Source organism: Diabrotica undecimpunctata, unplaced genomic scaffold (genome assembly GCF_040954645.1).
Source record: "Diabrotica undecimpunctata isolate CICGRU unplaced genomic scaffold, icDiaUnde3 ctg00002562.1, whole genome shotgun sequence".
NCBI lineage: Eukaryota > Metazoa > Arthropoda > Insecta > Coleoptera > Chrysomelidae > Diabrotica > Diabrotica undecimpunctata.
Genome location: NW_027313771.1, coordinates 582 through 19,677, shown reverse-complemented (window position 1 = coordinate 19,677; position 19,096 = coordinate 582). Strand labels below are relative to the sequence as shown.

The following is a 19,096-nucleotide window of genomic DNA, read 5'->3' as shown; positions in this document are numbered from 1 at the left end:
CTCAGAGTGAACACGCACACACACGAACTCGCACACACATTTGATTGAATTTGAACTTTGTGCAGCGACAATAAAGCGCAAATTGAATCTTCGACGTTAGGAACACACCTACATTGTTTAGACAATAATGAGTGCTTGTAATTTAATATAAACTTTATTGAATAGTAATATAGCAATAAAGTTCAAATTGATTCTACATTTAGTTAAAAAAATATTTGTATGGGAAAAAGAAAAGCGCTATTTTAGGGTTTTCCCCGGAAATTACTCGAATTTTTCATGCCGTAAAAACCATCCTTGGACTTCAAGGAACGTTTTAAGAAAACAATTGCTCAGATTGGTCCATGCGTTGTTGAGTTATGCGTTTACTAACACATTTTGCGATTCATTTTTATATTATAGATTGTTTAGACAACAGTGAGTGCTTGTAATTTAATATAAACTTTAATGAATAGCAATATAGCGATAAAGTTCAAATTGACTCTACATTTAGTTAGAAAATATTTATATGGGAAAAAGAAAAGCGCTATTTTAGGGTTTTCCCCGGAAATTATTCGAATTTTTCATGCCGTAAAAACCATCCTTGGACTTCAAGGAACATTTTAAGAAAAGAATTGTTAAGATTGGTCCATGCGTTGTTGAGTTATGCGTTTACTAACACATTTTGCGATTCATTTTTATATTATAGATTGTTTAGACAACAGTGAGTGCTTGTAATTTAATATAAACTTTATTGAATAGCAATATAGCGATAAAGTTCAAATTGACTCTACATTTAGTTAGAAAATATTTGTATGGGAAAAAGAAAAGGGCTGTTTTAGGGTTTTTCCCGGAAATCATTCGAATTTTTCATGCCGTAAAAAACCATCCTTGGCCTTCAAGGAACATTTTAAAAAAAGAATTGTTACTATTGGTCCATGCGTTGTTGAGTTATGCGCTTAACAACACATTTTGCGATTCATTTTTATATTACAGATATAATATCGTAAATGTTGCAACACTGATTTATGTATAAAATTTTATGTATACCAACACGTGTATCATACATACCTGACTACGTTTAGATATCCAAAAAGATGGCATTAAACAAAATAGTGGTGACCTTTTTACACCGTATTCACCTAAAATCAATACATAATATATCTTAAATAAACAACTTTGGTATTTATTTTGATTTATTTATTTTGGTTTGGAAAGGGTGTGGCATTAAGGACATACAGAAATCTTAAAAATTCAAATTAAATTCGTTTTATATATGTTCGATTTGAATTGAATTTTGAATTTAGTCAACAGGAAATATAAATGTTATCGTGATACAGTAGGTATTTACTGTTTCTGACCTGGTATAAGAAATGCAAGTCGCATATTCAAAAGCGAAGAAAGTAAATAGACACGTTCAATTCAAATAGTAGTATTATTTGAATTGATACTGTTCGTGATGTAGTTTAAGACACTTTTGGGTCAATTTTAAGTGTGATAAGTCATATAATAAATTATAAAGTACAATCCGTCTTTCTTTTGAGAAAAATTTAACATAAAAATTCAGTTGGGCTAATGTAGCGAGAGTTTGCTAATAATAATACTTTAATAATACTTAATAAAATAATATAATATATAAGAATGAATACTTACTTGGAATAACGTTATCAAGATAATAAGCCAATACCCCGTACAATACTATATCTACCAATAAGATTATAATACTGATCCCAAAAGCCAGTCCCGAATCATAATCATCCCATAGGTTACTCAAGGTTATACCTAATCCTTGAATGTCTAACATTATTACCTACAACATTAAAAAAAAATTAACAATGGTACCAAATATTACGTGACATTTGTATTGATGAAAAAATGTTTGATTGATGTGATTGATACAGTTTTCTGATAAGTAAGGCTCTGTATTGACCTCATACATTTTATACACTGTATCCTAAAGAATCTTTTATGTGTCTTTTAATCCTAGAAAAACCTAGACTTTAGGCCATTTTAGAGCTTCTTCAATGTACTTCTTTTGCATATTGAGTCATGTGTTTTTGAAGGTTGACGATCCAAATGGCAATTGTAGCTTTGGAAACTGGTGCACGAAAGATTTCTGTGGATGAGCGGTCAAACCATCTCCTTCGGTCTTTCAGCCACGAGTTCTGGCATCTTCCAACTGATCTTTTGCCCTGCACTTTACTTTTCAATATGATTTGTAGTAATTCATATCTTTCACCTTTCAACACATGTCCCAATGTATTGTATTTTTCTCTTTTTAATTACGCTAAGTAATTCTTTTTGTTTACTTATGCGCAAAAGTACCTCACCATTGGTAACTATTTGTATCCATGTAATTCTCAGCATCCGTCTATATATATATATATATATATATATATATATATATATATATATATATATATATATATATATATATACATTTCAAAGGCATCTATTCTTTTTTCTGTTTCAGAGTCCATTGTCCAACTTTCCCAGCTATATAGCGAAACAGAAAACGTAATATCTGATCAATCGAATCCTGAGCTCAAGACTAAGGTCTGATCTTGTAAAAAATGTTTTCATGCTCAAAGTGTTTTCCTCGCTTTCTCGATCCTTGATAGGATTTTTTTTTTTGGGTTTCACTGGCGGTTGATATTTGCTTCCAAAAATTTTATGGGAGTTACCTGTTCTATTATTTGTCCCTTGACATACAAATGTGCGTTGGTTGGTATCTTTGAAAATACTAGAATTTTACTTTTCGAAACATTTAGATGTATAACTACCGCATTTATTATATTTTGTAGTTATTGTGCGTTGCTTGCTATTAGTACGGTATCATCAGCGTACCTGATGTTGTCTATGCTGGTTCCGTTAATCTTCATTCCACCTTAAACCTCGTCTAATGCTTTTCTGAATATAGATTCCGAATAGAGATTAAATAATTGCGGTGATAGGACGCAACCTTGTCACAGTCCTCGTCAGATTCGTATATCTTCGGATGCTGTGTGCTCTATTTCAATTGTTGCCGTTTGGTGCCAATATAGTTCTAAGATAATTCGCAAGTCTTGTTCGTCAATTTCAGTTGTTTTCAGAATTTCGATCATCTTTGATCGTTAATGCAGTCAAATGCTTTTTGGTAGATAATAAAACATGCATATATATATATATATATATATATATATATATATATATATATGTTACGGTAAATATGATTAAATGGCAATTATTAATAATTACCGGTTACTATTAATACTACCCGAATAGCTAGGTAAAAGTAATAAATATACCAGAAATAATCACATTGACCGGTTAATATTAATAAATCCCGTATTCAAAGGGTAAATGTGATAAATGTTGAATACCAATAAGAAGCTTGCGGGGTGGAGGTAAGTGTATTAGTCACTGAGACATACCAGTGTTAAAATAAGGTGCGCGTATTACCACAGTGATAGTAAATCTGTAGTCGGAAGCAGATCTGTGTCGTTGTAAAACATTTTTGTTTAGTCGAACAAGCGGTGTGTAGTTCTGTGCATACATACTAACTTATTCTACAATGAGTGATTTCGAGTCCATGAAAGAACTATTTAGCGATCAAATTGATATGCTTAAATCTGGAAAAGAAAACAATCATCAGTTATTCAACAGAGATGAGTATTATGCATTTTTAATGAAAGTTAAAATAATCAAAGACAAGACTTCTTACAAAACACCTGAAGAATATCAACAGTTATCACGGTATGATATTGTAAAAATTGGTAATGTCGAGAAACTCGTTGTGGCAGTAAAAAACGACAGAAATCCTATTGTTTAATATGTATTTATGGAGGAAACTAAAAATCATTCACGAGACTCATATTTCAATTGGACATGAAGGTCGCAACAGAATGATGAAAGAACTTAATCCGAAATATAAGAACATCACTGTGGAGTTTGTCAATGTTTACTTAAATCTTTGTATACCGTGTCAAAATAAAATGAGTATTTCAAAAGAAGGACTCGTTGTGAAGTCGATATTAAGTAGTGCATTTAATTCGAAATGTCAAGTCGATCTTATTGACATTTAGTCACAAGCGGATGGTGACTATAAATTTATTATGGTCTATTAAGACCATCTTACCAAATTTGTCCAGCTCAGAGCATTAAAAACCAAGCGTGCTGAAGAAGTTGCGTACCATTAGTTGGAAGTGTTTACCATATTTGGAGTTCCACATATTTTACATTGTGATAATGTTCGAGAATTCGCAAATAAGATTATTGAAGAAGTCTGCAGTATGTGGGACGAACTGAAAATTGTCCACGGAAAACCCAGACACAGCCAGTCGCAAGGTTCGGTAAAGAGAGCGAACCAAGATATCGAAAAAATGTTGGCCACATGGCTGGAAACAAACAAAACGAGTCAGTGGTCGGAAGGCATAAAGTTTATCCAATTTATGAAAAACAGAGCACTATTCGGTTGTAAGGCTAAAGTAGGATTAAAAACATCCTTACTTGCTGGTACTTTAACTGAAATTAGAAGCGAAGAAGATTTAGAAGCAATATTAGCAGATGAGTTCGATGATGCTGATGATGGAGCAAAGCACCGTGGTAATTTGCATCTTAACAGTACAATCGAAGATAAACAGTAGCAAAGCCCAAAATGCGTTTTTATTACATTTACCGGAGTTCTTAGGATAGCGTTAATAACCGGTTAATCTAATTATAAAGGCATTATTAATCACATTGACCAATGCTAAGGTTATTATTAATATTTATCGGTTATTATTAATACAGACTTGTAAATTCGTGTATGAATGATTCTGAGAAAAGTTTTAAGGACATAATGCTTAATATTTTATAGTCATCGCAGTGTGAGGAATTGGATTTTTTTGGTAATGTTACGAATGTTGTTTTTAGCCAGTCTGATGGTATTTTACCGGCGTCATATATCTTATTAAATAGTGCTGTTAATAATTTGAGGCTTTTTACTATCGTTGTCTGCAATTAATTTAAGTATTTCGATATTGATATTATCTGGACCGGTAGCTTATCCGTTTTTCTGAGCTTTTACTGAAAAATACTGAAAAAAATAACAAAAAAAACTTCTTTTTTTGTTATTTTTGGACCTTTTTCATTTATTCGATTATCCGTGGATGGTGAGGAACAAGGTCTATCATCGTCAAAAAGTACCTGAATGTATTCTCTCTATCTCTCCAGTTTGTCTTCTGTACCTATAATTATCTCGTTATTATTTTTTAATATTGTTTCTTGTCTCGTTTTTTGTCTCCCTGTCATTTCTTTCACTTTTTTATGGAGATTAAAGGTGTCGTATCTTTTCTGAAGTTGTTCAATTTCTAGGCATTTGGTTGATATCCAGTTTTCTTTAGCTTCTCTATACATTTTTGTTATGATTTTATTGACTTATTTGTATTTTATTGGATTTGTTTTATGTTTTTATCTTACGTCCATGAGGTCCATGATCTCTTGCGTTATCCATTATTGTTTTCTATTGTTTTTCGTGAATACAATGTCGTCTTGTATTTGTTATTTTCGTTTTTGGAGCAGTCCATGTTACTTCAACTTCTGTCTGTACCAAGTTCTCTACCGTTTCTATTTCTTTCTTAACTTTGATACTTATTCTTTTCAGGGTTCTTCAGTTGTGAGATGTCTATTTTTCTTGACACTTTTTCCCTTTTAACTTTAAGAAACCTTTTTAGTATAAAATCCATTATAACTGGATTGTGATCGCTATGAGTGTCAGCTCCAGGAAATGTTTTAGTAGATTTTATGTACTTCTTGAAGTTGTTATCGGACAAAAATTTGATTTCTAACAATTTTATCTTTTCTGACGCCAACACTGATACCCTAATGTCCAACACATATATAAGAATTGATGGACATTCAAAAATTAAAATTGACGTTTTTCAAGATTTATTTCTTTTTAAGACGTCTGTTAATGAATTTATTCCATAAGTTTGCCTTATACTGTATACATGTTATATGATTTAATGTTGCTTTATAACTTGTAAATATGTTTACTTACTTTGTCAATAGCTAGACCAAATCCAGCCGGACTAATAAGAGAAACTGCCCATAAATATTGAGGATTCTTACTAGAGACAAATATCTGAAGAAAATAAAGTAAACCTGATATTGGGATCATGAAAGCACTTACTACTCCAGCGGTCTAAAAATAATATAATTCATGATAATAATATAAATCATACATCATTAACCCAGATACTCCTAAAAACTTTTTACCTCAAAATATGCTATGAATGGCTTTCTACTTCAATTATATTGTAGCATTTTTAAATAAAACGAGCGGTTCTTAAGTTAAAAAGATATTCACCCTTAAAATTTTTTAGAAAAGAAAAACCTTTCTAATTACCAAGAGGATTCTTTTATACTTAGTCCTATTTTAAATAGTTTAGAAATCTTCTTGAGTAGTGATGCCCAGAACATCTCTGTAAGTATTTCTTTTTTGTAGTTAGTATCTCCCAGTCCCCCCAAATATCCTTATCCACGACTCAGCTCTCCAACCAAAACACGAGTAACCGTTCGCAAACGTTTCAATTTATTTGCTTACCCTATCTCTAAGCCCAGCAATTTTTCAGTCCCCCCCTTCACAGTTCGATTGTAGCAGCGGAAGCGAATAGTTCTCTGTGGTATCGAAGTGCTAATTAATAGAGTTGTTGTTGTTTTTACCAAAAAATGGAATTAAATTCAGATGGCAGAGGAAATCCACCTGACAGAGGAAGGATTGACGATGTTGCTAGTAATATGGATTATGAAGTTAATGAAAAACAAAAGCAGTTTGAGGAAATTATAAATATTGATATTAATACACAATCAAAACAGGTACCGATAACAAATTCAAAAAACTTTTTACCAGATTATCAGGTAAGCAATAAAAACAAATATTAATATAGGCCAGTCCATAATGTCAGAGGTGAAAAATAAATATAGTCAAGGTGACCAAGGTCCTTATTTTGTTTTTATGCAGAATAAGGAAGGTAACATTGGCCGATTGCATCGCATAGCGACAGCACGATTAATTTTAGGTGCAGTACCTGCAATTAAAGATAATATTGTTAATATTAATATTATAGGAAAAAATAAAATTAAAATTGAATGTAACACATATAAAAGCGCTAATATTTTAGTGGAATGTAAAAAATTAATAGAAAGAAATTACGATTTATATATTCCAAATTTTTTTACTCAAAAGAGTGGGGTAATTAAAGGGGTAGACAAAAATATTTCAGAAAACGAATTAAAAGATATTATTGTTCCAAGATACGGCAATTTTAAAGTAATAAACGTTAAAAGAATAAAGCGAAAAGAAAATGATCAACTGGTGGAGACGGGTACGATAGTGGTGTCTTTCAGAGGCCAAATGATTCCAAAACAAGTAATCATTGAACGAATGATATACCAAGTGGAACCTTACGTTCCGAGAGTAATACAATGCCTTAATTGCATTAGATACGGACACGTTACGTCACAATGTCGAGGTAAGAAAAGATGCAGCAAGTGCGGACAGGAACATGATTCAGATGTATGCGATTTAACAGATCCCACTTGTATATTATGTTTCGGAAACCATTCAGCATTAGATCGAAACAAGTGCGCTGAGTTTGAAAAACAAAAGGGCATTAAATATATAATGGCAAATGAAAATTTACCTTTTGAAGAAGCAAAATTAAAATACAGCAGTAGCTATAGGACAGTCCTGAATTCAACAAACACAGGAAATAGGTACACAGTGACAACCAAAAGAAAATGGAGCGAAGGAGCTCAAAATAAATCAGTTTATCCTTATTCAAAAGAACACGAAAATATACTGGACACTGCAAGCGCCTCTGCTTACCCGTCGCTACCAATTATAAACAACCCATTATATCAAAATCAAACAAAAATAGTCCAACAAAACTCACTAACTAGTAAACAAATTACTGATAATATAGTAACAATATTTAAAAATTTCTTAAGACAAAAACTTAATTCCAATAGCAAACAAACAAATTTTAGACGACATTAAAAGTAATATAGAAAAAGTTTTAAATGGCCCTAGTAAATAATAAGATTTTACAATGGAATTCACGATCAATAGTGAACAATAAAGGCCATTTTGAAAAGTACATTTTCGAAAATAAATTCTTAGCTATTCTTTTAAGTGAAACTTGGTTAAAACCGAATTCAAAGATAAGCTTTTCCCAATATAACATCTTCCGTGAAGATAGATCAGATGGTTATGCAGGAGTAGCGATATTATTAAGAAAAAATATCAATTTTCAGAACAATTTAAATTTTTATAAAATAAATAATGTCATGTGCGTTGCAGTACAGATTAAAATAAATAATAAAATCTTAAATTTATATTCCATTTATGCAAAACCCCAAGTTAAGTGTGTCAAAAAACGAAGGGGTTAAATTTTTTATTAGTTTACAAAAACCTTTTTTAATAGGGGGAGATTTCAACTGCCATAATAAAATGTGGGGCTGTGATGTCACCGATCAAGAAGGTCTTTATCTTTTTGAGGCTATGGAGGAATGTGGACTTAATTTCCTAAATGATGGGTCAGAAACATTAATTCGTAGACCTATGAATTTAAATAGATCTGCTATAGACTTAACAATTTGCTCTAGGGATATTTATTACAAATTTAATTGGCACACAGAAACTTTGAGTCTGGGTTCTGATCACTACCCAATAGTAATAGAATTTAACCATAATACTGATAATAACGTTACTAATAGTAATGATGTCATTGAAACTAATGATATATCTAGATCTAGAATTACATGGGATATTAAAAAGGCAGACTGGGCTTTCTTTACCTATCTCTTAAACAATGAAAAGAATAATAATATATCAGATGGTTCAGAGCAAGAATATTCCACATTTTGTGACTCAATCAATTTAGCTAGTAAATGCTCTATTCCAGAGAGGAAAAGGGGGCCCAATGCAAAATTTAATAAACCATGGTGGAATGATGATTGTAGGAACGCTATAAGACAACAAAAAGAAGCTTTTTTGCGGTTTAAAAGACTATCTAATTACGATAATTATTTAAAAATACCAACAAGCAGAAGCTTATAAAAAAAGAATTATTTTAGGCAGCAAAAGAGCTTCTTGGAAAAACTTTTGTAATAGTTTAAATAAAAATACACCCATTAGCAAAATATGGAAGGAAATAAGAAAATTAAAAAACGTTTATAACCCTCCCAATAATCCGATAGTTGTAAATGAGTGGACAGATGTATTTTTTAATAAAATTGCTAGACCTTGGGTTATAGAAGGAGAAATTAATCATAGGAACCCTACGGATAATAGACATGAAAATGACGAAGCAAACACAGACAACATATTTCTCACACAAGCATTTAGTCTGACTCTGAGATAGCGCGTAAAGACATCATAATTCAGCTCCAGGATTAGATGGTATACACTATAGTATGTTGTATAATTTACCCATACATAAGAAAGTTCAACTACTAAATGTAATAAACAATATCTGGATGAGTATGGATATACCACGTGCATGGAAAGAGTACATTATAGTTCCAATTCTTAAGCCACACAAATCACCAAACTGTCCGGATTCGTATAGAGGCATTTCTCTATCATCATGTGTCTTAAAAACAATGGAAAGAATGATTAAATGTAGACTAGAATTCTGGTTAGAAAAAAATTCTAAAATACCTGCAACACAATTCGGCTTTAGAAAATCATGTTCTACGATGGAAAATTTAACGCACTTAATACTGGATATATATAACTCATTTTCCGTCAACAAGTCGGTATTTGCTACATTCATAGACATAGAAAATGCATATGACAATGTGAACCTACAACTTCTATACCACAAAATGAAAGAAATCGGACTGCCAGATATACTCTGCTGGAAACTTCATCAACTTTACATCAATAGAACTCTTTATCTTCAAATTAATAACAAACTAATAGGACCGAGAGTTTCAAACATCGGGTTACCTCAAGGGAGCATCTTAAGTCCAATATTATACACTATTTACACAGCTCATATAGGTCAAAGCATAATTACTAGCAAACAAGGTAAAATATTACAATTCGCAGATGATATATGCATATATGTAGATCAATTGGAAATAGAACAAGGCAGTAGTAAAATAAATACAGTATTTAAACATCTACAAGAAGACCTAGATCAAATAGCATTAAACATATCTACCAAAAAAACACAAGCTTGCATATTCTCCCGAAAACGAAACATTCCAGAAGTAGTGGAGTTGCAAAATGTCTCGTTTAAAGTTCAACCTAAAGTTAAATATTTGGGTATTATACTGGATAGGAAAATGATTTGGAAATATCATATTGAGTACATCGTAGCAAGAGCTAACAAAGGGTACAATGCGTTACGAGCAGTAAACTATACAACCTGGGGAGCAGATCCCAACATAGCATTACTAATGTATAGATCATACATAAGATCAATATTAGATTACGGATGTTACTTTTACAATCAAGCCGCCAAAACCCATCTTCAAAAAATAGACATCCTTTCAAATAAATGCCTCAGATTATGTATAGGAGCTTTGATGAGTACTCCAATATCAAACCTAAGCGTAGAATGTAATGAACCACCACTATGGTTAAGAAGGAAAACTATGTGTGAAAAATTTATAACTAAAATGATAACTAAAGAGAGCATAATATGTAACAACTGCCACAAACTTTATATAAATGACCTAACCACTGAATACTGGAGGAAAAAGCCAACATTACTTCTTGCCGAAAGTTACAATAGAATAAGACAATTTAAAAATAAGCTATACACATCAACTCTGCCATCCATGTTTCAGATAAATCTAAACAATATACCAAACATACAACCAACCTACATGAGAGATTACTCGAAATTTCCAGTTTACTTAAGGAATGCCATGTTTAATGTGGATATAGAAACTTTATTTCCGGAACATTACCAAATTTATACCGATGCCTCAAAAATGAATTCGAGAGTGGCCGCTGCCGTGTGGGACCCTAGGACAAGGTATAAAGAGGGTATACGACTTAATGAAAATTTTACAACATTTTCAGCAGAACTTATTGCAATACTGAGAGCAATGCAGTATATAAGCAGTATAAACAATAACGAAGAGAAATTTCTAATCCTTACAGACAGCAAAAGTGCTTTACTTAAACTGGAAAGTTTGAAGGACATATCAAACTACATATATATTGACATTATTAAAGCATATATCGCACTTAGGGCTAAGGGCAAACAAATATCATTTTGTTGGGTAAAAGCTCACTCTAATCTTAAACACAATGAAATAGTAGATACTCTAGCTAAGAAGGCCACCGAACAAGAAAATGAAAGTAAATATAAATTAACATTAAATGATGTTTACGCTAATATTACCAGCAATAAAACCAAAACCTGGCAACAATGGTATAACAACTCAACTATAGGGCTATTCTACAAAAACATACAATTAAATATTCCAGCTAAAATCATGGTTTAATCATTACCACAGCGAAAAATCGTTGTTTCATACATATGCAGACTTAGATTTGGACACTGCCTAGTTCCAGAACACAAATTTAAAATAGGTCTTAGTGATAGTAATCTTTGTGAATGTGGTGAGTTAGGATCTGCAGAACACATGATACTAAACTGTAGACTAAAGATAATAGAAATAAATCAATTCATGAATCAAGTATATAGAGAAACCAATATTACAAGACCTTTTAATCTAAAAACAATATTATCTAGTTTAGACGAACGTGTATATGAGATCCTAATTAAACACATACTTAATATAAAATTAAAATTGTGAACTATTAATACCTGTGTTTATCCCATTTGTTTACCTATCTTTCCGTGGTCTAGTCTTGTGTTTGTGCATTGCTCTGAAAGACCCCTGAGCAGAAGTACTCCTTGTTGACATTCCTTATAATGTAATTTAAAAAAAAAAAAAAATGAATAAATGAATAAATAAATAAATAAATAAAAAAAAATAAATAAAAATAAAAAAAAAGAAAATAATAAAAAAAATAAAAATAATAAAAAAAATAAAAATAAAAAAAAAAGAAAATAATAATAAAAAACACACAATAAAGAATAATGTTGAATAATACTAGAATATATTTTATGATATAGATATATCTATATAAATGTGTAATATTGTATGATTGTAGCTGAAGATTAAATTATCCATTTATTGTTATAGAATCTAGGTATATCTTAAAAATACAAAATCTTATTTTAATAGTAATATGTGACATAAATATCTGTAGAGCAAAAATAAGTTCGGCTAATGGATTAAGTCCACAGTCAGGAAATTCGATGACACACACACACACACAGTCCCCCCTTTTAACACCCTATAAGCAAATTATATTCAAAGTCTCATCTAATAGCACATTTGTAAGTGAAATATTTATGTTAAAACTTACTAAAATATTATTTGAATTAAATTTAATATTTAATAATTTATTTAAAAAATGTTGTGTATTTTTTATAAATGTGTCATTTTTATTTGCAATAGGTTGTATAATATTTAATAAAAATTTTGATAGTTCACTATAACAAGAATTCATGATACTACAAATAGGTCTTAGTAATATATTCGTTTTATAAACTTTCGGTATGAGGCATCGAGAAGCCAAGGGAGGTAAGTGAGGTTTATCGCATTTTGAGAAAATGAACGTTAAAGTTTAAATGTTATGATAAATCCTAGGCAGTTTTCTCTTATTTTAATTTTTATATTTTCAAACTATATGGGACTTTCTTTGTCTATTTAACAAATTTAAAAAAAATATATATCAACAATAGTATGTTCGCTACAAATTCTTTGATATGGTACAGCACTTATCCCCCTTGTCCTGTGAAAAAATATCCCCCTTGTCCTGTGGCAATATAAAGCAGTTAGCTAGGATAACAATACATTTTACAAAAAAAAAACAAATGGTTTAAGACTCATCGTCTTTAAAAAATATGTTGTCTTGCTGTTCAATATCCTTGTTGTCAGCAACTTGCATTTTCTTTTTCTTTCCGTTCTCCGGCTGAGTTATTGCTATTTAAAATAATGACACGGTATTTTTGATTATGCTTTGTAGTACACTTCTTCTTCTTCTTCAAGTACCGTCTCCATCAATGGAGGTTAGCGGTTATGGTGGCAAACGTTTGTCTATCTTCAGCTGTTCTTAAGAGTTCCTCAAATCCAAGTCCTGTCCAGTTTCTGATATTACGTAACCAGGACAATTTTTTTCTTCCAATTCCTCGCTTTCCTTCTATTTTGCCTTTTATTATCAACTGAGGGATGTAGTATTTCTCGTTGCGCAACAAATGCCCTAAATAACTGGTTTTTCTTCTTTTGACTGTTCTCAATAGTTCTTTTTCTAAATTGAGTCTCGCTAGTACTTCTTCATTTGTTTTTCGTGCTGTCCAAGGAATTTTTAAAATTCTACGGTACACCCACATTTCAAATGCCTCGATTCTATTCAGGCTCTTTATTTTTAAAGTCCATGTTTCGACTCCGTAGAGAAGAACAGACCAGATAAAACATTTTACAAGTTTTAATCTCAATTTAATATTTATATGTGTATCGCAGAATAGAACGCGCATCTTAAAGAAACTATCCCTAGCTTGAGCAATTCTCGCTTTAATTTGTTGTTCTGGGTCCAGCTTGCAATTAATCCAACAGCCAAGGTATTTGTATTGGTTTACCTGTTCTAAAATATTCCCATTTATTTTTATAGGTAAGGGGATATTCTGTTTTCTTTGGATCACCATTACTTTTGTTTTTTTTTTCGTTGATCTTCATTCCAAACTCTCGACAAGCATCCTTAAGGTGGTCTATAACCCTCTGTAAGTTTGTGTCTGTATCAGCCAGTAGGACAGTGTCATCTGCATATCTTATGCTAGATATTGGTTCTCCATTAATTTTTATTCCTGTGGAAAGGTTTTCCAAGGCTTGCTTGAATAGTAGTTCCGAGTAAAGATTGAACAGCATAGGGGACAGTATGCATCCTTGCCTTACTCCTTTATTTATACTAATATTTCTAGATGTATGATCGTCGATCCTAATCTTGGCACTCTGCCTCCAATATAAGTTCTTAATTAGTCGGAGATCTTTGCTATCCAAGTTGATGCTCTGCAAGGAATTTAACATTTTATTATGGTTTACGCGATCAAATGCCTTTTCAAAGTCTACAAAACATAGAAAGACATCCTTTTGTTGGTCGTAACACTTCTGCAGCAGTACTTGTAATGAAAACAAGGCCTCTCTGGTCCCCATTCCGGCTCTGAATCCAAATTGATCGTATCCAACTTCTTTTTCACACCTTTTGTATACCCTATTGTGAATAGGGTATAGAGTACACTGAAAATACTAAAAAAAACACTGTTTTGCTCTGAAAACTGTAATCAAACCAACCAGACCACACAAACACAAAAATGTCGCGCTAACAATAATAGTGTTGTTAAGTTGGATGTCAATGGAGATAAGTACTATACATATCTCACTGTTCTTCTAAAAATGTGTTTACCTCAATTGGATTCCAAATAAACACATATTTAAGGAGTAGTTAAACTTTGCACCGCTAGATTGCGACAACAATTAGCGATTCGTTTATATCATTTGGCCACAAAATTTTCTTATATTTAAACTACATGACTCTACACTTATCTCAAAAATGTCACTTATCTCCCTTGGCCTTTCGATGCCTCATATAATATGGACAGAATGGATGAGGACGCAAGAAATCTCCTTGGCAGTCCATTGTGTATATATATATATTTTGTTATGGATCAGTTTATCGATCAGAAATAGAATAAAGAGTTTTTTTATTATTTTAATATACCGCGGGCATATAAGTTAAATACAACCCTGTACTTATTTGTAATCGTTAGAATAAGCGAAGACATTGTTTCCGTGACGGACTAGATTTTCCTTGAAGGACTAAGTGAATAGTGAAAGGACAATGGAATTCGTGCAATTATATATTTAAGGAATAAACTTTGTAATTGTATTTTGCGGTGGACATTTTTCGAAAGTAAATAAGAATTAGATTTAGATATGAGATAACAAGAATTTGGAAGCTTATTTCGGTTGAAAAAGGCAAAATTGTTAATGGTTTCTGAAAAGTAGTTTGAGTGAAATTAGTTTATTTGTTTTAAATATTATGTTGGAAATTTTCTGAATCGAAAATTAGTGGGAAAGATGAATGCTTATGATTGGTTAAAAAGGAATGATGGGGGATGAGAGAGTTTGAGAAGGTTGTCTGGGGAGATTGAAAAGATTATTATGTTACCGGCAGACCAGAAGAGAAGACGTGTTTTTTCGTGTAGTCAATCGGAGTAGGAGTGTTTTTCGTTTGTTAGTGAAAAAGGGGGAAGCTGAGAGCAGATCAAAAACGAGAAGATGAATACCTCTTTTGAGTCTGCATAGTCCACGAGATCTAATTGAGAAAGAAAGGAGAATTTGTGAATAAAGAGTACCGGTCAAAAGAGGCTTGGGCTTGTGTTTTCGGAGAAGTAGTTTGCTGGTATGAGGTTTTGGAGCGATGCTGAGAACGGGAAAAGATTTGATGGTAGCCGGACATAATCAATCAAGGAAGGAACTGTGGTTTGATCGAGAGGAGACATCATTGGTGTAAAAAAAATAAAGGTCAGTCAAATAATTTGAATGAAAGAAAACTTTAAGACATTCTAAAGATAAAATCAAATATAAGCATACGAACTAAGATTCCAAGTTTTAAAGAGTTATTTTTTTTGTGAATAAATTATATTTTTTATATGGTAAATTTTTTAGTAGATATTATTATAAAGCAGATCAATAGATAGTTTGTTAATTAAAATTAAATTTAGAGTATAGGAGTTTGTTGGGAAAGATAATTGTCCACAAAAAGTTATTTATTAACATTCACCGTATTGCTTATTGAAATAAATAATGATTTGTGTGCATATTTATGTTGTTTTAATGTTAATTCCGTTTCCTGTTTTATCCCGATTCTGAGCAACTAGGAGATACTGAACCCACTAGAAGAGATATATAAAGTAAACTGATTAAAGTAAAATTAAAAAGGCACCCTGAGAATTTTTAATAGTAATTGAATTGTATGACTCTGCATAAATTAGTGAACTAATTAATTAAATAATTGGATTAATTAAATTAGTCTTAATCAATAATAAGACATCATAAAGCAGATCACAACAATATATATATATATATATATATATATATATATATATATATATATATATATATATATATATATATATATTAAGGATCATCTGAATAGTTCTGGGTTTTTCGGTCAAAAGGTGGAGAGAAAAAAGACGAAAAAAGAAGATGGCTACTTCATCTATGTATTGAAGACGTTTCGCTTTCTAATCAGAAAGCATCATCAGTTCATCTAAAAAGAACAATATGAAAAACCAAAACTCTGAGATAGCGCGTTAATAAGTGTGTTACCTCAAAAAGACATGTAGCAGTCATTGATATTAAATATGTAAAAAAGCTAACGATATTGGACATTAAATGATTATGTTGTATAAACGATTAATTAAAACTAAATACAGTTTACAAATTAACTCAAACTTAGCACAGCAAAAGACCATGTCGATGGTATAGTCCACAGAAGTGGTAAGTACATTTTGGGCCATTTCGGGGTTAAATGCACAGTAATTATTAGCTTAAGGTAAAGTATGTTGTGCACAAATGTGACAGGTGTATCAATAATATTTTCAGAAATTCAAACTGTCTTTATGTGGTAAGTGCTGTAAGTCTGAATATATTGTAAATCACAATTGTGTTATGGATACTTATGAAAACAAAAACAGAAATACAAAACTTTTTTTTGTATTTTGAGAACGATTTCCGAAGGGGAAATTGAAACGTCAATAAACGTAATTTATCCTTTAATTGTGGCTTATTCCCATTTAAATAGTAATTACTAATTTGCAGAGAACTAACAAGATCATGAGATCACACTTCCAACAGTATATTATTAGTTAAATTTAATTTTATATACTTTTTAATATTACTTATTAAAAATATATATTTCAATTATAATTACTTTAATTATGCTACCTAAAGCTAAAATTAAATTTAACTAATAATATACTATTGGAAGTGTGATCTCATGATCTTGTTAGTTCTCTGCAAATTAGTGTTTTATACATAAGCTTTTTTACCTACTTTTTATATACATGTACAATTACCACATGGTCTTTTGCTGTGTTAAGTTTGAGTTAATTTGTAAACTGTATTTAGTTTAAATTAATTGTTTATACAATATAATCATTTATTGTCCAATATCGTAAGCTTCTTTACATATTTAATATCAATGACTTTTTGAGGTAACACACTTATTATTACTTTTCTATGGATGTTTGGTTTTTCAACCTTCTTTGTCTTTTTTCTCTCCACCTTTTGACCGAAAAACCCTCCACTCTTCGAGTGATCCTCAATTTATATTAAGGAACCAATAAATGAAAGGAAAGGTGGTTAATAACACCAAATTTCCCCCATTGATCGGCTGTGGCTGATTAACCAGCCACAACGTTGACGATTCATATATGAGTTTTTGGTTTGACCTCACTTGTTACTCTGAGATAGCGCGTGCCGATCAATGGGGGAAATTTGGTGTTATTAACCACCATTTGTATTATGGGAAATTAACCACCTTTCCTTTCATTTATTGGTTCCTTACAAGCAGGTTGTCACCCAAACTCATCCTATCATTTAAATAAACCGCTCTATTATTAGGGTTGGTATTTCACCTTGCTGTTCTGTCATAATTAATGACCTCAAGGTGTTTACTGTCTTTTACGTTGGTGGCATGATTGTCTTAATTAAACACCATTTTACCGGCAGCATTTAAGAAGAAAGGAGTGGTAATTTCATTATACATTAAATTATTCAATTTCAATATAAATTAATATAATAATGCTACCTAAAGTTAAAATTAAATCATAACTATTGCTGTATTGTTGGAAGTGCTTCTTTGATTTTCTTAGTTCTTCATTATCTTTTTAATGTTTTTTTAACTTATACGTATATATAAAAAAACAAAACCACATGTTCTTTTTGCTGTGCTTTTAGTTTGAACAAATTGTTAACTTATCTAGTTCAATTTATTGTTTATACATCATAATCGTATAATGTCCATTTACTTAAGTGTCTTTACAACTTTATTATCACTGACTGCTACATATCTTTTTAAGGTAACACATGTAACAACTTTTCCATGCTTGTGTGGTTTTTTCATATTGTTCTTTTTAGATGAACTGATGATGCTTTCTGATTAAGAAAGCGAAACGTCTTCAATAAATAGATGAAGTAGCCATCGACTTTGTCTTTTTTCTCCACCTTTTGACCGAAAAAACCCACCACTCTTCTGAGTGATCGTTAATTTATATATATATATATATATATATATATATATATATATATATATATATATATATATATCTGCCTAAATATATAGATATATAAAAATATATAATATATAGATAAATATATATAGATATATATATAGATAAAAAATAAAAATATATAGATAAATATATAGAAAAGTATATTAAATTGTTTCATATACTTACCCTTGCTTTGTCGAAAAATGGTGTTATCATAAATGCAAACATGATAAGCGAAAAACCATAAAGTACAATTAAAATGAAGATCAGTATGTGGTTTGAGTAAATAAATGCTTTCAAATAGTATAGCAGTAAAATGCATACTATAGATACAAATATTACAAAAATTGCGTAGATGATAAACCAGGACGACCTAAAAAACACAAATTTTAGCTAATTAAAAAAGGGAAACAGAAGTTTTATTGTTTTTGGTATTTTAAATATTTTCTATTGGTTCAATATTACACAGGGTGGTACTTCAGTAATTGCACAAAAGGAAACCGTAGATTCTACACTTTAAAATATTACGATTTATATTATATTACGAAAATTTTATTTTTCGCTATAACTTTTACGTTTGTAAATATTTTTGGACAAAAATTTATAATTGGATGCTTTAAAGCAAGATAAATCGTTGGCCTAATAACCGATATTGTTATAAATACAGTAAACACATAAGCAATTTAGTTCAGCATAATATTATTTCGTTAGTTAATCAGAATAGACCA

The 19,096-nt window shown here is 30.9% G+C and overlaps 1 protein-coding gene across 1 annotated transcript; it reads right to left on the bottom strand.

Moving 5' to 3' along the window:
- Window positions 1-1,047: 1,047 nt before the first annotated feature.
- LOC140432019 (cholesterol transporter ABCA5-like) lies at window positions 1,048-18,736 on the bottom strand (the record flags this gene model as incomplete). The annotated part of the gene is made up of 4 exons (XM_072519880.1): window positions 18,555-18,736; window positions 5,996-6,139; window positions 1,630-1,786; window positions 1,048-1,118 (listed from the first exon to the last, which is right to left on the bottom strand). Coding segments are annotated over exons 1-4 (414 nt in total), but the record flags the coding sequence as incomplete, so codon positions are not given.
- Between the last annotated feature and the right edge of the window lie 360 nt (window positions 18,737-19,096).